Genomic DNA, 17,887 nt, shown 5'->3' on the forward strand with positions numbered 1-17,887 from the left:
GAAAAAAAATTATTTTAATTTTTATCATCTAGAATGCTGTCTTATTTATTTTATTTTATAGTACAGTACATTGATTATTGCTTTCATTTTATGGATCAATGGCCTTGTTAGAAAGCAAAATTCAAGTTAAATTGCTGTTTTAGGGGTAGTTTTTAAAAGTTTGGAACAGATTAATCTGTTTTGCATAACTTTCTATGGGAAAGCGCGCCTTGGTTTTGGAACGGACTTCCAGAATGGATTAAGTTTGAGAACCAAGGTCCCACTGTACACTCTTACAAGACCACCACATATGGTAAAAAGTACGTTCTTTCTCCTTACATTCCCAGCACGTATTTGATTTTGAGGTCAAGGGTCCATCTAGTTCAGCATTCAATTTCCCAAAGCAGCCAGGCGGTCAGGTGTCCAGAGGATTCTCATAAACCACCCGGGAGGTTGGCTTGTTTATAGCCACTGCTACAGAGAGGTCTACTGCCATTCAATATGGAGGCTCCATTTAGCCAACAAATTTAGCCACCAATTTCCTCCATGGATGTGTCAAATCTAAGCCACTTCCTTTTGGCAGCTAATTCCATAACCTTTTCCATTAAAAAGCAGCTCGAATAGATGGTCTCTTTTGGCAGTCCTGAGCTTACTGCCAATTAATTTAACTGGGTAATACCCGAGTATGAGTACTGCTGATACAAAAGAGGAACAGGAATTCCTCTCTTCACATGCAAAAGATCTGTACCGCGAATGAAAACAACCAGAGGAAATGCAGCAATGACATTTATTGGAAATTCTCCAAATGATACATGTGAATAAGTCCAACTTAGGGTGAAACTTTCTCTGCCTCTAAAAAAAAAAAAAGTTCTGAAAAAAATTGCAATGTGCGCCTTAACAAGTTGATCAATGCAGTACACAGTTCAAGAGTTCAATGGGACTGGTTCTGTATGCACAATATTGCTTCAAGTGAAATTGCAAAAAAAAAGAAAGAAAGAAAGGAGAATTACTTTCCCCCTTCCACCTGGGAAAATGCAATTATTAGTATGACTTCACCGGATTCCATGTGAGTTTATTCATTTGGATAAGAGGCAACAGCTGCAAGAAAATAATGCTAGGCACAATCTATTAGAAATCTGTCTTCCACAGTGGAATTTCCTACAATGTCACCTGCTAGACTGTGCCCCGTGATGATCACACCATTGTTATCAACTAACAAGAAAAGACTGATACTGCCGTTTTAAATCAGCAAACCAACTTCGTTGTTGCTTGTCGCTTGCATTATGCATTTTACAAAGGAAACATTGGCACTCTCTCCAGCTCACCTCACACCTATGAGTAAGACACTTGGCTGAATTTGGCACTTGGCTTATTATTATTATTTTTTTAAAAAAAGCAATACCTGGAAAAATATAACAAATAAATCCCCACTGGATGTTACGATAATTCGATTCAAGCATGTTCCCTCAAATGCAAATTTCCTGCGCATGATTAACTGCTATTTTCATAGCTCCCTCAGATCAAAGATTGACTTCAGGGTCGGGTCTACAAGACAGAAATGGCTTCCAGAAACAACAGATCTTCAGCGCTGTGCAAAAGCAGAGACTGATAAAAGAATGGAAAAAGCCCGGAAAAAGCATTGAACTGTGTCTATTGGTATTGAATCCTGCTTCTAAACAAAACGAGAAAAGGTACGTTACAGAACAGATATCTTAAGCTGAAATGTACTAACCATTAGATTTGGACGGCGACTTCCCTGCAGAGTAAACATGTCTATATGCTTCTCTGAGGCAAGGGCATTTTTGAGGCATCATAATAGTCTACATAGAGAATCCTGAAGGTTTGTCAGTGCCCATATCCCAATAAAGGGAAAAATCTGGACGGGTCATTGGCCCTTGGCACAGAGAGAGGTTGGGGACTCTTACAAGGTTTCTATGGCTCGTTGAAACCATGTATTCATCACATATTAAACTGCATGAAGCAGCACTCAAATCGAAGGTTATCTTATGTGCCAGAAGACAGGCAGAAACTCCATGTAACGTATCTGTTGGTGTGCATTATGAGAAACAAAAACTTTCATTCTTTCCCAACCATAAAATAATTCCTACACCTACAGAGCTAGCGCGTCAGAGGGAAAAGCTACCTTGGAAACACGTGCTAGTTCTGTATATGAAGGGAGTAGTTTATTTCAGGGAGCGTTCACACATTTCACAGCCAACCGGCTATTCATCATGGTGTATCCCCAGCGAGATACATCATGCGAGATTTCCAAGAGCCTGTTTCGGCTCTTAATTTCACACCACAGTGAACGGGGGGAAGAGGAACGGCTTCCAATCTTGGCTTTTCCTGCCTTCCTTGGGGAGAATAAGGCATGGCCACTTCTCTACATGCAGGAGAAACATGGCACCGTTGAACTCTCCTCAACAGCTGAGCCGCAGAATGACAGGGTTCTTCTTGGACGTATGTGAAAGTCAGCAGAATGAACTGCAGGCACGTAAGAGCTTACAGGGATGTCCTCCACAAAAATGGCCAGACACACACACACAGAAAAAAACCTTACACGAAACACAAAAGAAATCCCCAACTAAAATGGAAAACATGCTGTTCTTTGGAGGGGAACAATTACATTCTTGTTTTCTTTTCAAGTATTGAGCAATGTATATAAAGACAACAACATGTTCCTTTCACTAGATCCAGAGAACATATTGAAGTTGACATTTAAGTTACCAGCGGTCCAAAAGGGTGGACTTTCATCTCTTTCCCTTTACACCAATCCTAAATATACATCTAATTGTCTTCTTTAGATCCAATCTTCTTTTTCTTTCCTTTTTTTTGCATTGCTATTTATGTACACCCATTATTAAAAACATTTAACCTGGGATTTGCATATCAAGATTTTAAAAGGCCGCTCCGCTGCTAGAAGAATCCCAGTACCCGTGTGTGATTATGCAGATACCTTCTACGTTTGTCGTTTTCCCTTTTCTTTATTGTTCAAAACCGTGTTGCCTGCAACGCTTCACTTATGGCTTATTTCTAAATTTTGCTTGGGTTACAGTTTGCTTCCTTTAGCAGCTGTTCACAGTCCGGCAGCACCTCTTCCGGCAAGTATTTGCAGATTTTCTCAATAGTCTTTCTATAGAGCGCCTTCTCTTCTTCCAGAGACTGAATTAAGCTCTTCAGCTTGCTCTCCCTTTCCAAGACGTCTTCCAGGTTCGATTCCACACTCTGGATTTTAGCATGGGCTGCCTAATCGGAAAGCAGGAAAAGGATTTTTTAAAACAACGAGTGTCGTTGAGAGCAGAAACACATAGCACCTACCCTGCATAAAATGCTTGCAAATACGTTATACAAATTGCTCACTGTTCCCTTCAGGTGCATTGGGGATAAAGCATTTCCTGTTTGCTCGCTGAACTTCTTGCAATACAGGCACATCTAATTTCCAGTTCACTGAAAAGAACTACTTGCACAAAGCTATTTTATTGTGGATCTTAACTTCTAGTCATAGTCTACTGCACTTTGGCAACAGCCATTCCAAATCTGTGTGCTGGGGTACCACAGTGTCTTAAAGGTAAAGGGACCCCTGACCGTTAGGTCCAGTCGTGGCCGACTCTGGGGTTGCGGCGCTCATCTCGCTTTATTGGCCGAGGGAGCCGGCGTACAGCTTCCGGGTCATGTGGCCAGCATGACTAAGCCGCTTCTGGTGAACCAGAGCAGCGCACGGAAACGCCGTTTACCTTCCCGCCGGAGCGGTACCTATTTATCTACTTGCACTTTGACGTGCTTTCGAACTGCTAGGTTGGCAGGAGCAGGGACCAAACAACGGGAGTTCACTTCGTCACGGGGATTCGAACCACCAACCTTCCGATTGGCAAGTCCTAGGCTCTGTGGTTTAACCCACAGCGCCACCCGTGTCCCTACTACCACAGTGTCTACCCAGCTCCATATTGTCTACACCGACTGGAAGCAGTTCTCCAGGGTTTCAGGCAGAAAGAAGTTCCTCTCAGCCCTCCCTGGGGATGTCAGGATTTGAACCTGGGACCTTCTGCACGCAAAGCAAATGCTCTCCCACTGGGCTATGGCCCTTCTGCTCTGGCTTAGATGGATACAACCTGGTGTGTTTTCCTATCCTACCTCAATGAACCTGAAGACCAAACAAATCTTTCAGCATCAGATGTTTGGCAAATGTGTAAAAAAAACAGGGGAGAGGATGGAATTTGAAGAGGAGAACTGTTGGTGGGAGTGGCTCACTCTTCTTCCATAATCCTCTTCCGGAGCCACAGAACAAAGGACTGGGAGTTTTCCTCTGAGGAAAAGAGGCTGGGATATGGAAATACAGGAGGGCGTCAAGTACCGGCTCCCGAGGTTTCTCCTTTAGAATCATAGAATCATAGAGTTGGAAGAGACCACAAGGGCCATCGAGTCCAACCCCCTGCCAAGCAGGAAACACCATCAGAGCACTCCTGACATATGGTTGTCAAGCCTCTGCTTAAAGACCTCCAAAGAAGGAGACTCCACCACACTCCCTGGCAGCAAATTCCACTGTCAATCAGCTCTTACTGTCAGGAAGTTCTTCCTAATGTTTAGGTGGAATCTACTTTCTTGTCGTTTGGATCCATTGCTCCGTGTCCGCTTCTCTGGAGCAGCAGAAAACAACCTTTCTCCCTCCTCTATGTGACATCCTTTTATATATTTGAACATGGCTATCATATCACCCCTTAACCTTAGTTTAGTCCAGACCTGGGTCTTCTGCTAAACATTTAGAGCAGGGGTCAGCAAACATACCACGCCTCGGGCCGGTGTCTCCAGAGCCGATTGCACGGAGGGCAGGGGAGCACGTGCCCATACGCGTGCGCACACGCTATTTCCGGCGCACTTACGGGTCGGAGGAGCACCGGAAATAGCTTGTGCGCATGTGCACAGGCCTCCTCTGACCCGGATGTGCACCGGAAATAACACTTGCGCATCAGCAAATAACACTTGTGCATGTGCAAATAACGCTTGCGCATGCGCACAAGCTATTTCCAGTGCTCCTTCGACCCGGAAGTGGACAGCCGCACAGCGCAGCACCGGTTAGAGCGGGGGGTGGCAGCGGGGGTTGCCATGGGCCAGATAAACGAGTGCCTCGGGCCTTATCCAGCCCGTGGGCCTTAGTGTGGGGACCCCTGATTTAGAGAATCAGAGAGCCTGAATGGATCTATTAGGCTTCCTAGGCCAACCCCATGTGCCACACCGGTTCTGCAATGCAGGATAAAGTCACAACATGGGGCTTGGCCCTTGGTAGTTTACCTGCAGTTTCTCCAGGAGCTCCATATTCTGCCTCTTCAGCTGATTGTTTGCCCTCTCGAGTTTCTCAGGAGCCTCCCCATCATCGCACAGATTTGAGTTCTCTTGCAGTTCGTCTTGCAGAACGTGGTACTCCACCTCATAGGCGTGCAGCTGTTTGGAAATATCCATCTCAAAGACCTACCAACAGAAGAGAAAATATTTAAGTATTATATAAGATCATATGGTACCAACCACACCATATTAGCAGAACTTGAGTGATCCTTGTAAACACAACAAATACCGTTTGTGGAGTAGATGGGAACAATATTAAAGAATATAAAACTGTGTGAAAAAGACAGTATAAACAGTACAATGAGGATGATTGGAAGACTCGTTTTGTCAGAAGTCTTTTTTATCTAAGTGTTTATTAATTAGGAAGATTAAGTTTTTTTATGCACATAAATCTGCTTTTTCTTCTTTCTTTTTCCTGTATTGTCTTTTCTTTTTTTCTTAATTGTTTTTTCTTTAATTTTCTTTTTGTAGTATGAGATTGTAAATTCTTTGTATATGAGTGTAATTTGTAATGTGTGTAAAAAAAACAAAAACCAGTTTCCTTTGAGAGGTCCCACCGTGTTTAATTCAGGCGAATAGGACCATCTGAACAAGTACGAGGATGCCTTATCCAACTTGTTACATCAGACAAGGTGGCATTTGCACTTCTCCCCCAGAAGGGATGACTCTCAAGACTAGAAGCTGCTTCTAGATAATGAGCCTGAAAGATGCAATCTTGAGCAATCAGCAGCATGCATGTTCCAAACTGAAGTGTGTGGACCCAAGTGGAACCTGTGCAACTTGGGTTGATGTGGCTACATTAACACACTTTCTAGACAGGTCAATAAATAGATGAATCTTACCAGAGGCGGAGAGTAATGTCAGTAAGATAGCATGTTAGCAAAAAGTCAAGAAAATTCCCCAGCTAACTCAAAGAAGCTTCAAGGATTAGCAGCTAAGTACAGGGACTAGGGTGGTGCTGTGGTTTAAACCAGTGAGCTTAGGGCTTGCCGATCAGAAGGTTGGCGGTTCGAATCCCCGCGACGGGGTGAGCTCCCATTGCTCAGTCCCAGCTCCTGCCAACTTAGAAGTTCAAAAGCACATCAAAGTGCAAGTAGATAAATAGGTACTGCTGCGGCGGGAAGGTAAACGGTGTTTCCGTGCGCTGCTCTGGTTTGCCAGAAGCAGCTTAGTCATGCTGGCCACATGACCCAGAAGCTGTCTGCGGACAAACGCCAGCTCCCTTGGCCTATAGAGCGAGATGAGCGCCGCAACCCCAGAGTCGTCTGCGACTGGACCTAATGGTCAGGGGTCCCTTTACCTTTACAGTTAAAAAAACAACCAACCAACCAACCACACACACATTTGTAATTGCACATGTACATTTTTTAAAACGCACACACATTTGAAATATATTCCGATGACATTTGGAGGATGCTGCAAGTGTGCATTTGTTTGTTTAAAATGTATTTTGCTGTTAACCTTTGACATTTGTAAAACATTTGTACAAAATACAGCAAGCTAAAAATATACATGTATGTATTCGGATGATGATAATAATGCCTCTACATTAGATAGGCATATATGGAATTGGAATTGCTCACTTCTATAATGACATAGTATACCTTTTCTTTTATTCTGTTCAGTTAAAATGTTTTTTTAAAATTAATTTCAAAAATACCTTCGAATATGGCAATACAGTGGTGCCTCGCAAGACGAAAAGAATCCGTTCCGCGAGTCTCTTCGTCTTGCGGTTTTTTCGTCTTGCGAAGCAACCCTATTAGCGGCTTAGCGCTATTAGCGGCTTAGCAGATCAGCTGATAAGCGGTTTAGCGGCTTAGCGGATCAGCTGATAAGTGGCTTAGCGGATCAGCTGTTAAGCGGCTTAGCGGATCAGCTGATAAGCGGCTTAACGGATCAGCTGTTAAGCAGCTTAGCGGCTTGGGAAAAAGGGGGGGAGGAAAAAAACCCCGCAGGAACTCGCAAGACATTTTCGTCTTGCGAAGCAAGCCCATAGGAAATTCGTTTTGCGAAGCACCTCCAAAACGGAAAACCCTTTCGTCTAGCGGGTTTTCCGTCTTGCGAGGCATTCGTCTTGCAGCGCACCACTGTATCTTGAAACTGCAAGATAAAGTTACAGTGGTACCTCGGGTTACAAATGCTTCAGGTTACAGACTCCGCTAACCCAGAAATAGTACCTCAGGTTGAGAACTTTGCTTCAGGGTGAGAACAGAAATCGCGTGGTGGCGGCAGTGGGAGGCCCCATTACCTAAAGTGATACCTCAGGTTAAGGACAGTTTCAGGTTAAGAACGGACCTCCAGAACGAATTAAGTTCTTAACCCGAGGTACCACTGTATAACACTGACCCACAGAGAGTGCTCTTTTCAGGTAGCCCTTCACAGAACTGAGTTTTCAATCTCCTCCATTCACCCAGATATAAGCTAACCAGCCGACTCCTTAAAGATGGCTTCACGCCAGAGCTTTGCACTCCCAGGATGGTGTCAAAGGCACTAACAGCTTGTGCATGAAATTGTTCACAGCAAGCACCCAGTCTGCTGGCTTGAGGTGGAAACTGAAAGAGACAGGGTATGAGCAATATGACTCACAGCGTCGGGATTACAACCTAATATTTCTCATTAGAACAACAGTGAACTTTACAGAGTGCTTCCTGAATTTATGGGAGAAGCGAGGTTCAGGTCAGGGGCTTTTGGTTCACAGCTCAGCTCTTTAGGCACTATCGTATAACTGAATGGCCAAGTGATGCCTTATCAATGCATTATACTGTTGGTGTGGGGGTGGAACAGACCATTAATACCTGCGTCATAATCTTTTCCATTTGGAGCTTTGTCATGTCTGGTAGAGTGTTTTTCAGAAACTCGACGATGCTTTCAAAAGCCTCGCACATCATGATGTGTTCCTCTTGGCTGCTTAGCAAACTTAGTGCTACTTTAAATATGACTTCTGTTCCCTGAAGAAATATAATGTCTAGGGCAGAGAACAAAACGTAGGTTAGATTGTGTTTCCCATTGAAAACGTTGTTTTATATACATATTTACATTGAAGATTCAAGGGGATAAAAAAGTCATTTGTTTTGTGTTGTTACACTTATCTGTTAAAAACATGTTTTATAATTAAAATATACATCATACATGCTTTAATATGCCAAGTTAAGAAAGCGTGTCGTGTCTTCTCAAGTAAAATCCAAGCACAACACATGGCTTGGTTAGCATAGCGAACCGTCACCATGGCCCAAGAGCTAATGAAATGTAGGTTAGGCTGGCCTCAACTAGAGCCAGGGCTTTTTCGGCTGTGGCCCCGATCTGGTGGAACGCTCTGTCACAAGAGACTAGGGCCCTGCGGGACTTGACATCTTTCTGCAGGGCCTGCAAGACAGAGCTGTTCCACCAGGCCTTTGGTCAGGGCACAGCCTGACTCCCTCCTTTGGCAATCTTCACAGAATCTCTAGCCCAATGGTTGCCATCAATTTGATTTGAACTAATTTTATAATGAATGATTTTAGAATTTTGTACTATTTTATTGTTGTTAGCTGCCCTGAGCCCGGCTTCGGCTGGGGAGGGCGGGATATAAATAAAATTGATGATGATGATGATGATGATGATCCTGCAATACACTTTTTAAAAATTCCTGCAGAAGAATCAGTTTCAGGAAAAAAAGAAGTCTTAAACAATTGTTCTAGTGCAGAAGGAGTGCCAAATCTACTCAAAAGGATGTTTTGTTACATACACACACGAATTAGGGAACCGTTCTTACACATGAGAAGCTGATGTCAAATAAGCCAATGCATGTTAGCCAGCGTAAAGCAGAATTAAATGTGGCTGGTCTGGTATAAATCTGTCACTAAAGGCACTATGACTACGTCAAAGGCAGGTTGCAGAATAGGACCCCCCTCACAAAACCACCAATTTGAAGGGGCCTATTATTGATCTGCCCAGCCAATACACGGAAAAGCTTCTTACCGAACACTCTGGCTACAAATCCCAATGGAAACTGCGAAGCAAATAAAGTCAGAAACCAGGGGGCAGCATAAAGGCTGGGGCTGATCTCGTTCTCTTCAAGGTGGTTGTAGAGGTCTCTGTGGTAATCATGCAGTAGCCTCGACAGCTGGTACATCTGGATCTGTGAAGAAGAAGAAGAGTTTGGATTTGATATTCCGCTTTATCAGTACCCGAAGGAGTCTCAAAGCGGCTAACCATCTCCTTTTCCCTTCCTCCCCCACAACAAACACTCTGTGAGGTGAGTGGGGCTGAGAGACTTCAGAGAAGTGGGACTAGCCCAAGCTCACCCAGCAGCTGCATGTGGAGGAGCGGGGAAGCGAACCTGGTTCACCAGATTAGGAGTCTACTGCTCTTAACCACTACACCACACTGGCTCAGATTAAGAATTTCTCTGACTTCTTGTGCAATTCGTACCTGCTATCACAGTTTCCCCAAGGGGAAACCCTGAGGCTGTCTGGGTTCCTTCTCCCTGTGGCTGCTGTTCACGTGATGCTTAGTCTGTCCAGAAGGTGTGACCACATGTATATATGTGCATAGCTAGAATTCACTGCCATAAGATGTGGTCACAGTCACTAATGCAGGCAGCTTTTCAGATTCGCAGCACCCAAGGTTGTATTTCAGGTTGGCTTTTCTAAGCTAGAAAATGATCACAGATCTCCCAAATAATGTGTCGTTTGTCCCTTACTCAAACTGATAAACTATGCTGAAACAGTTAAAGTACTCTCCTGTGAACTAGCACTCTGGAATTTGTCTTAGGAATTCCAAACCAGAACAGCACAGAGGAGGGAGAGATCTGCACAGCTCTCCCTCAAAATCGAGAAATGAAAAGCAGGGAGATATTGATCAGCTGCCACGTCTTATTACATTGCCAACAGAGGGTTACACTTAAAGAAAGACGCTATTTCTGAGTGAGGGAATAGTTTGCCACATCACTTTGCCGCTGCAACAAGTTGAGCGAGGGTGAAACCTGGTGATGAAAGCGAACTAGCTTCTAACACCGTGTTCCTCTGATTCATCGCTTCCACTGAAGGTACCTAATAAAGTTATGGAGCAGCAGAATATTTGGCAACAGAGTACGCGGTGAATAGTGTAAACTGCTGAGATGGTTGAGAAAAACACAGGGAAGGTAACTGCCCAACAAGCCAATGGGAATTTTTAAGGGACAATACAGGAAACAGTGGTAAGAGAGGTTGTTCTGAGTACGATGAGAGATCAGAAACAAAGGGAACCAGGCGGCAGGCCACATTTGGCCTTCTGCAATGCTGCCTCCAACTCCTTTCTTTCTCCCAAGTGGAAGCCTATTTCTGCCTTACCTGTAGCGACATCATGTCTGGCCTGTACTGCTTCCGGAAGCCGAGGTCGTACATGAGGAATTTGAGCATTTCGAAGGCTTGTTCTTCGCTCATGTGGAGGAGCAGCACCCCAGCTACAAAGCTGATACCTTGGCAGTAGCCCACCTCCTTGTCCAGCAAGGAATAAGCTTTCAGGAGATTGAAGAGGGAGAGCTGCCCTGCTCCTAACTGAGCAGAGAAGTAAGGATGTGTTGGGAAGGTTCTCCCTGGTGCAAAAAGAAAGAGAGAGAGAGAGAGAGAGAGAGAGAGAGAGAGAGAGAGAGAGATGTCATCTGGAATTAAGAACTCACAGGACACTCAGTCAGAATAAAAATCATCAGAAGTTCTATTATCAGCGTATGCGATCATTTGGGAAGCTAGCCATGTGTTGAACTGACTAGCTTCCAAAGTGATTGCTTACCCACACATACACAGATATAACCCTTGTTATATACACTTCCTAACCATGGGTAATAATAATAATAATAATAATAATAATAATAATAATAATAATAATAATAATTTATTATTTATACCCTGCCCATCTGGCTGGGCCTCCCCAGCCACTCTGGGCAGCCCCCAACAAAATATCAAAACACAGTAATGCATCAAACATTAAAAGCTTCCCTAAAGAGGGCTGCCTTCAGATGTCTTCTAAAAGTCTGGTAGTTGTTCTTCTCTTTGACATCTGGTGGGAGGAGGTTCCACAGGGCGGGTGCCACTACCTCTGCCTAGTTCCCTGTAACTTGGCTTCTCACAGTGAGGGAGCTGCCAGAAGGCCCTCGGCACTGGACCTCAGTTTCTGGGTAGAACTATGTTTTACTCCGAGCAAACCCATTGAAATCAATGGACCTAACTTAGTCATGTTTGTTATTTTCAATGGGTCTACTCTGAGTAAATCTTCATTGACTACCACCCCATTATCTAATAGCAACAGAATGTTAAACTTCTCTTTTGTCTCTCGACAGGACTAGGAAGTCTCCCCCTCTCTCTTGGTTCCTTACACTGTGCTACTCCTGGGTCGCGGCCTTGAGAAGTGTGAAAATGAACCATTCTAAGCAAATGAAAAACGGGGTGCTTATTACTGGGGGCTGTTTCCAGGCATAACAACTGGCAGCCATAAAATAATAACTGTAAGCAAGCTGCAAGATTTGGGTGGCACAGCAGAAGGACAGAACTGAACACTAGGCACAAAATTCAGGTTCCCAAAAAAACTCTTTTCTTTGTTGAACGTCAGATCTCTAAGCCTCGTGGCTAAAATATGCAGCTGCGTGTTTACAGATAGCGCCACCTAACGTTCCAGAAACCAGAGCAGCTGGCTGAATAAGACTTCAAGAGAGAAAGAGTTAGTCTTCAGTGCTCACGTAGTTCTTTACCCAGTGGCTAGCAAAACAAAAATGAATTTATGCAAAATAAGAGGTGTTACCCTGGTACTTCACTTGTACAATTTATACAATCTGCAGAACCAGATTAACTTGGAACAAGTCCCCTTCCCTGCCCCGCACATACCCCCACCTCCAACCTGTTCATGACCTAAAGTCCTGACTATGGGGGGAAAAGTTACCTAGGTCTACAAGGATTGCATGTTGCTGAGCCGTCAACTGTTTCAGGAGTTCTTTGTAAGAGATATCAGGGGGTTGCTGTTTATTTGGTAGCCGGTGCCTTACGCGATGCTGCACAGCAAGAAATTGCCATATTTCTCCCCGGCGACTTTTGGGAACACCTGAACACAGAAGATATAAAACAAAATTATTCAGGGGATTGTGGGGTGATTCAACAGAGTTCCCTTCAAATATAAAGATTACCCATTTCTAATTTATAACCATTGGGGTCATTATTTTGAACTTCTACACACTCTGTTCCACATGAACACTTTCAACATCTCATTTATTGCAGCCTCATAATGGGGCAAAAAAATGGGATCCTTTTGCTGGCCCAGTGACATTCTCCAGGAGACTCAGAATTTTCAGACCTATTTTCTGAGCTTTGGGGAAATAGTTTACTTTTCCACCCGAAATCAAGCGGAGCACTCCCTTTCTCTAGTTATAGCCTAGAAATCTTTATTTGTCAGCCACTCCTTTCCCAAAACTCAAAGGGACTATAATTTCCCAGTTTTCAACTGGGAATGCAAGGCAACAAAAGCGAGGGGAAATCACCAGAAAAATGTCATTGCTTTGCATCAGGCTCATTCCCTGCCTATGGTGGTGTTCAAACAGATGAAAAATGCAAGGTCTCAAAAAAAAAAAAAATGCACTCAAAATTACCATCTTTCAGAGTTGCATGGATATCTTCCATGTCGCATCTGATTTTGGCTCTGCAATTCAACAGCTTCTTATCCCAGATATTGATAGCGTCTTTCTGACAAGTACCAACTTCCTCATAGTCCAGCTTAACCTTTCTGGACTGGAGCTCATCTCTGCTTGCTGCAAGAGAGAACACAAGGCACAGACCATTTCAGATGATGGACCACAGACCAGCATTTAATGCCATGTATGTCTGGCATGTAGGCCACATATCAGGTTATGTCACGTCAACCATCCTACAGGCCGAGGTTTAGGAAGGCATGTTTGGGGCCAGTTACACATAGTAGTGTTCTCTTACTGTGCAAAAGCTCTGCACACTTACAGCCTTGTACAACCAGCTCTTAAACTAAAACTGTAGAAAGTTCGGTAAGACTCAAGAATAAATAGAAGACTTTCTTAAAACCTGTGGGAAGGTGAGAACATGCACTCAGCTGTCTCCCCTGAGCCAGCCTGGGACACAAGCTCCTTCTGTAGATGATCTGAATTCCGCTGTATGGTTCACAATGTGATTATCCTGTCCTAAAGCTAATCATTAGATTTGGTGGAGTCGCAAAGAACATGGCGGTTGAATAGATGGAAGCAGCACATGCAAGACGTAAAGCTACAATTCCATCACTCAAACTGCGAAAGATTTAGTGCTATTTTACTATCTGCTGTGCTTCAAATAGTGGTTTACATATAAGGAGGGGAAGAAAAGATTTTCATTATGTGCATCTTACCTTCTATAAAAGAAAATATAATTCAAGCTTCCTCGACAGCATTAAGAAGAATAGGAAATATTTTTATTAGTATTTTGTCAACAAATTTCATCTGATGATGAATAAGCAAAGAGGGGATATGGGCAGGAATAAATTGCACAAAGGCAGGCGTGGACTCTGCTGCAACTTGGTTTATCAACTTAGCTCTCTGTGCAAGGGAAGGTGAGGAAGAAGGGAGGCAGGTTTATACGTTGTCTCAGCCACCGAACGATGCAATGTTAAATGCTATGTGATATAGCAAAGAATTTGAAGCTGATGCAAATCAACCAGCTGAAACGCACTGATTAGAAACTTCCACTCAAGCATAGAATCATAGAGTTGGAAGAGACCACAAGGGCCATCGAGTCCAACCCCCTGCCAAGCAGGAAACACCATCAGAGCACTCCTGACATATGGTTGTCCAACCTCTGCTTAAAGACCTCCAAAGAAGGAGACTCCACCACACTCCTTGGCAGCAAATTCCACTGTCGAACAGCTCTTACTGTCAGGAAGTTCTTCCTAATGTTTAGGTGGAATCTTCTTTCTTGTAGTTTGGATCCATTGCTCCGTGTCCGCTTCTCTGGAGCAGCAGAAAACAACCTTTCTCCCTCCTCTATGTGACTTCCTTTTATATATTTGAACATGGCTATCATATCACCCCTTAACCTCCTCTTCTAATTCCCACTGCCACTGTTTGTTTTCTCATTTTCACCACTTCATAATTCAACGTTATTATGGAAGGAAGAGAAAGAGGTGTTTGCTTTACGCCTTTTTAAACCCACAAAACTATGAAAAGGGGATTACAAGGCACTTCTGTCTACATTTTCTTCACAAGCATCTCTGCCAAATGGTGTATGATGCAAGTGCCCATATGCATTTCCTTGACATTTCAAATAAGCTAAAAATAAATAAACAAACAAACAAAATCCAAAATCTGTGGTATTGTTTGAAAAGTTGAGTGTCCCATTTAAGGGCCTGCTTATCCCTCAGCCACCTCATTAGAGCTGAAGATATGTGAGTGAGTGAGTGAGTGCGTGAGAAAGAGAGAGACGGAGGGAGAGAAAATACAACACATACAAACCCCCAACTTTCTCCACAAAGAAAAAATCCCCAGGATGTTAGGGATGGGCCCAGCACTGATCACCCTCACGCTAATTCTGCACATACGAGAAGTTGCAAAAGATTTTATTTTCAGCTTCACCACTAGATTCTGCTGAATTTATAAACTGGCTCGGATATTTTGTGCACGCTAAGACAGTGACATTCCAGAGGCAATGTTCAAAGGGCATTAGTTTTAAAGCCTCCCACCCTTGAGAAAACCTTTCCACGTCTGTTTTTGTGTGCCACAGAACACTTTCATGGAACAGAGGATGTTAGGACTCACGTGGAATGATGGGACATTGCAAAGCCCTGTATGAACTGACAGTGTGCCCTAACTTATGCACCAAATTGCTCTTTTTGCCGGTGCACTGATGGCAAAGAGCAAAAACAGGTAGTCAAGTTTCCCTAAAGGCAGCCAGGCAATACTAATCTCCTCAGCCAACTCCTGAGGAACACAGCTGAAAGCTACTGTGGTGGCAAGAGAACAGAAAGGAGCAGAGAGTCTGGCTGGAGGGAGTAAGTATAACAACAAAACAAAGAACAGGGTGATGATACAATGACTACTATAGTCAACACAAGACACTACCCCCAGTTTAACAAACTGAAAGACATCGTCCTCTTTCTAGGCTCCTCCCAATGGAAACATGCAGATGGGGACAGATATGCCCCTGCTTTAAATCATTTACATACTTTGCTACAAAGTTCAATGACTAAGCTCTTTAGCGACGAAACGTCGGATTACCAGAACAAAGTCATAAAATCTATTTTGGAAAGAGAAGAAATGAGCACTGAACCACTGATATATATTACAAGCGAAGTATTTATTTACTGTGTTTGCTATTGTTTAAGTTAAAAGCAATTTGGGAAAGAAACTACTTTCGCCATTTTTATGGACGTTTGTTGGTTTTCTGTTTGTTTGCAGGCAGCTGCCTTGGTGATATTATCTTGTGTCGATTGGAGAGCAAAAGTGGCAAGAAGGACAGAACGGCAGCAAGGGCTGTGAAGCTGGCGGCAAAACTGGAAGTAGGAACTGCCTATCATCTTACAGATTAAGGAAAATAAACATAGTTTTAAGGAGCTGAAATGCAACAGGGATCGCAGGTCCAGCCAGACCCAAAAGCCATCCAGGATGGGCTTGTCATTTACTTAAAGTTTTTTCTTAATTTTGTGACGCATACCAAAAACCTTTATACTGAAGGACGAAATGTAAGCCCATGAAAAAGGCAGTCGCACAACACCATTTCATTAGCTACTTCTGCTTCAAGTTCTGCAGGGAATTCGTTAACTGATTCCTGGGACGTCCAAGCCTGGAAGGCAGAGCAACCGTTCTTTATCTTAACCTTCACTAACCTTCCAATTTCTGGTTTTCCTTTTCCATTCGAAGCAGCAGTATTTGCTGATGGATGGCTTTTCTCCACAGGCTCTGCAGCTCTTCAGAGTTCTTTTTCTCCCCAGTCTTATCTTGAACATCATCGTTTTGCAATAAGGAAACAAGGGGGTCTTCGTCAAAAGATCGTGCAAGAGGAGACAGCGGCAACAATTCATTTACATCACCTCCATCTGCAAAATATCGCTGCATTAGACATGGATTTATTCAATACTATTGGAGAGTTCTAGTATGGTGGCAGAAATATGCATCAACATTCATCATTAGGGTTTTATTTATTATATTACTGCATATGCTCACATTCACCCATCTCCCTTGTCTCTCCTTTTGGGAGAGAGACCTGGGTTACTGGCTTTTGGTTTTTTTGCTTATTCTGCTTTAGTGCCATGCACATTGATGACACTCTATAAATAATAACAGTAGTACGCAGTATTTTTAGTCTGTGCTCCAGCACTCAATAACATATATACTACCCTAACTGAAGGGACGTGGGTGGCGCTGTGGCTTAAACCACAGAGCCTAGGACTTGTCAATCAGAAGGTCGGCAGTTCGAATCCCCACGACGGGGTGAGCTCCCATTGCTTGGTCCCAGGTCCTGCCAACCTAGCCGTTCCAAAGCATGTCAAAGTGCAAGTAGATAAATAGGTACCGCTCCGGCGGGAAGGTAAACGGTGTTTTCGTGCGCTGCTCTGGTTTGCCAGAAGCGGCTTAGTCATGCTGGCCACATGACTCGGAAGCTGTACGCCGGCTCCCTCGGCCAATAAAGCGAGATGACCACCGCAACCCTAGAGTCGGTCATGACTGGACCTAATGGTCAGGGGTCCCTTTACCTTTATCCTAAGTGAAGTCCATGGACCTAAGGACATGTTGCTACAAGCCCAACTATACCCTCATAAGAAAGCAAGATGGAACTTTTATAATGTCACCCTGATACAGCCTAACTCTGGGTTTATTAGCTCATCCAATATTGCTTCTTCACACACCAGTCAGCAAATTTGTTTTAAGATTCTTTGCATCCACAGTTTGCCCTGCTAGACAGACAGACAAGCCATTCTAACAGTAAGTGTCACCTATTGCGTATAATTTTGGAAATCAAGTGCTAATGAACATTCATCTTCTGTGGTTCTGCTGAATATAACAATCAAGTCAGAAAGTGTAAGCAGACATACATAATTCTGCAAGTTTTGTTCTCAAGAGTAAAGTGCCAAGGCTATATATTCCCTTATGAGCTGCAGACTGGCTTTAGGGAAAGACAAAAGTTTAAATGCTTGAACCCTTTCTTTCTTTCTGGCCTATGGCCTCCCTTCAATAAATACTTCCTAACTGCTAATTGCCAGGTGTAATTAGTGTTCCTTTTGATTTAGCATCTAGAACTGTTACTAGAGCACTCTCCTAGCAGCAGAGCCTGTCAATATGATAACTGGTTATTACCCAACTTAGGCATTGAAAGCAGTACTGCAGCAAACTTGCAATTAGCAGAAAGTTTCCTCTAGGGGTGAAACTTTGCCAATCTTAACCAAGAGTTGATCTAGCTTTGTCCAGTTGGCCTTCATTACCTGAGACAGATCTGGTGATCTGGCACTCACCCAACACCTGCCTTTTCCTATGCTAGGAATTTGTATTAAACAGGACAGAAAGTATCTCTAACATAGTCTTTTAAAACCAAAGAAAGATGGTCCACACCATCTGCATCACATCTGATTCATAGCATCTGAA

At 43.5% G+C, this 17,887-nt stretch overlaps 1 protein-coding gene across 6 annotated transcripts in view; it reads right to left on the minus strand.

The window, feature by feature from the left end:
- Positions 1–752: 752 nt before the first annotated feature.
- Positions 753–17,887, minus strand: part of TBC1D4 (TBC1 domain family member 4) — a 95,379-nt gene continuing 78,244 nt past the window's right edge. For all 6 annotated transcript variants that reach the window (XM_083501070.1, XM_083501072.1, XM_083501071.1 and 3 more), the window contains 8 exons: positions 16,135–16,344; positions 12,908–13,066; positions 12,208–12,366; positions 10,626–10,870; positions 9,274–9,433; positions 8,112–8,281; positions 5,266–5,442; positions 753–3,225 (listed from right to left, as the gene is read on the minus strand). In XM_083501070.1, the coding sequence (XP_083357196.1) occupies positions 3,013–3,225; positions 5,266–5,442; positions 8,112–8,281; positions 9,274–9,433; positions 10,626–10,870; positions 12,208–12,366; positions 12,908–13,066; positions 16,135–16,344 (1,493 nt within the window). In that variant the 3' untranslated portion in view covers positions 753–3,012. The remainder of the gene's footprint in view (positions 3,226–5,265; positions 5,443–8,111; positions 8,282–9,273; positions 9,434–10,625; positions 10,871–12,207; positions 12,367–12,907; positions 13,067–16,134; positions 16,345–17,887) is intronic.

This window comes from Podarcis liolepis (genome assembly GCF_965112155.1).
Source record: "Podarcis liolepis genome assembly, chromosome: 4".
NCBI lineage: Eukaryota > Metazoa > Chordata > Lepidosauria > Squamata > Lacertidae > Podarcis > Podarcis liolepis.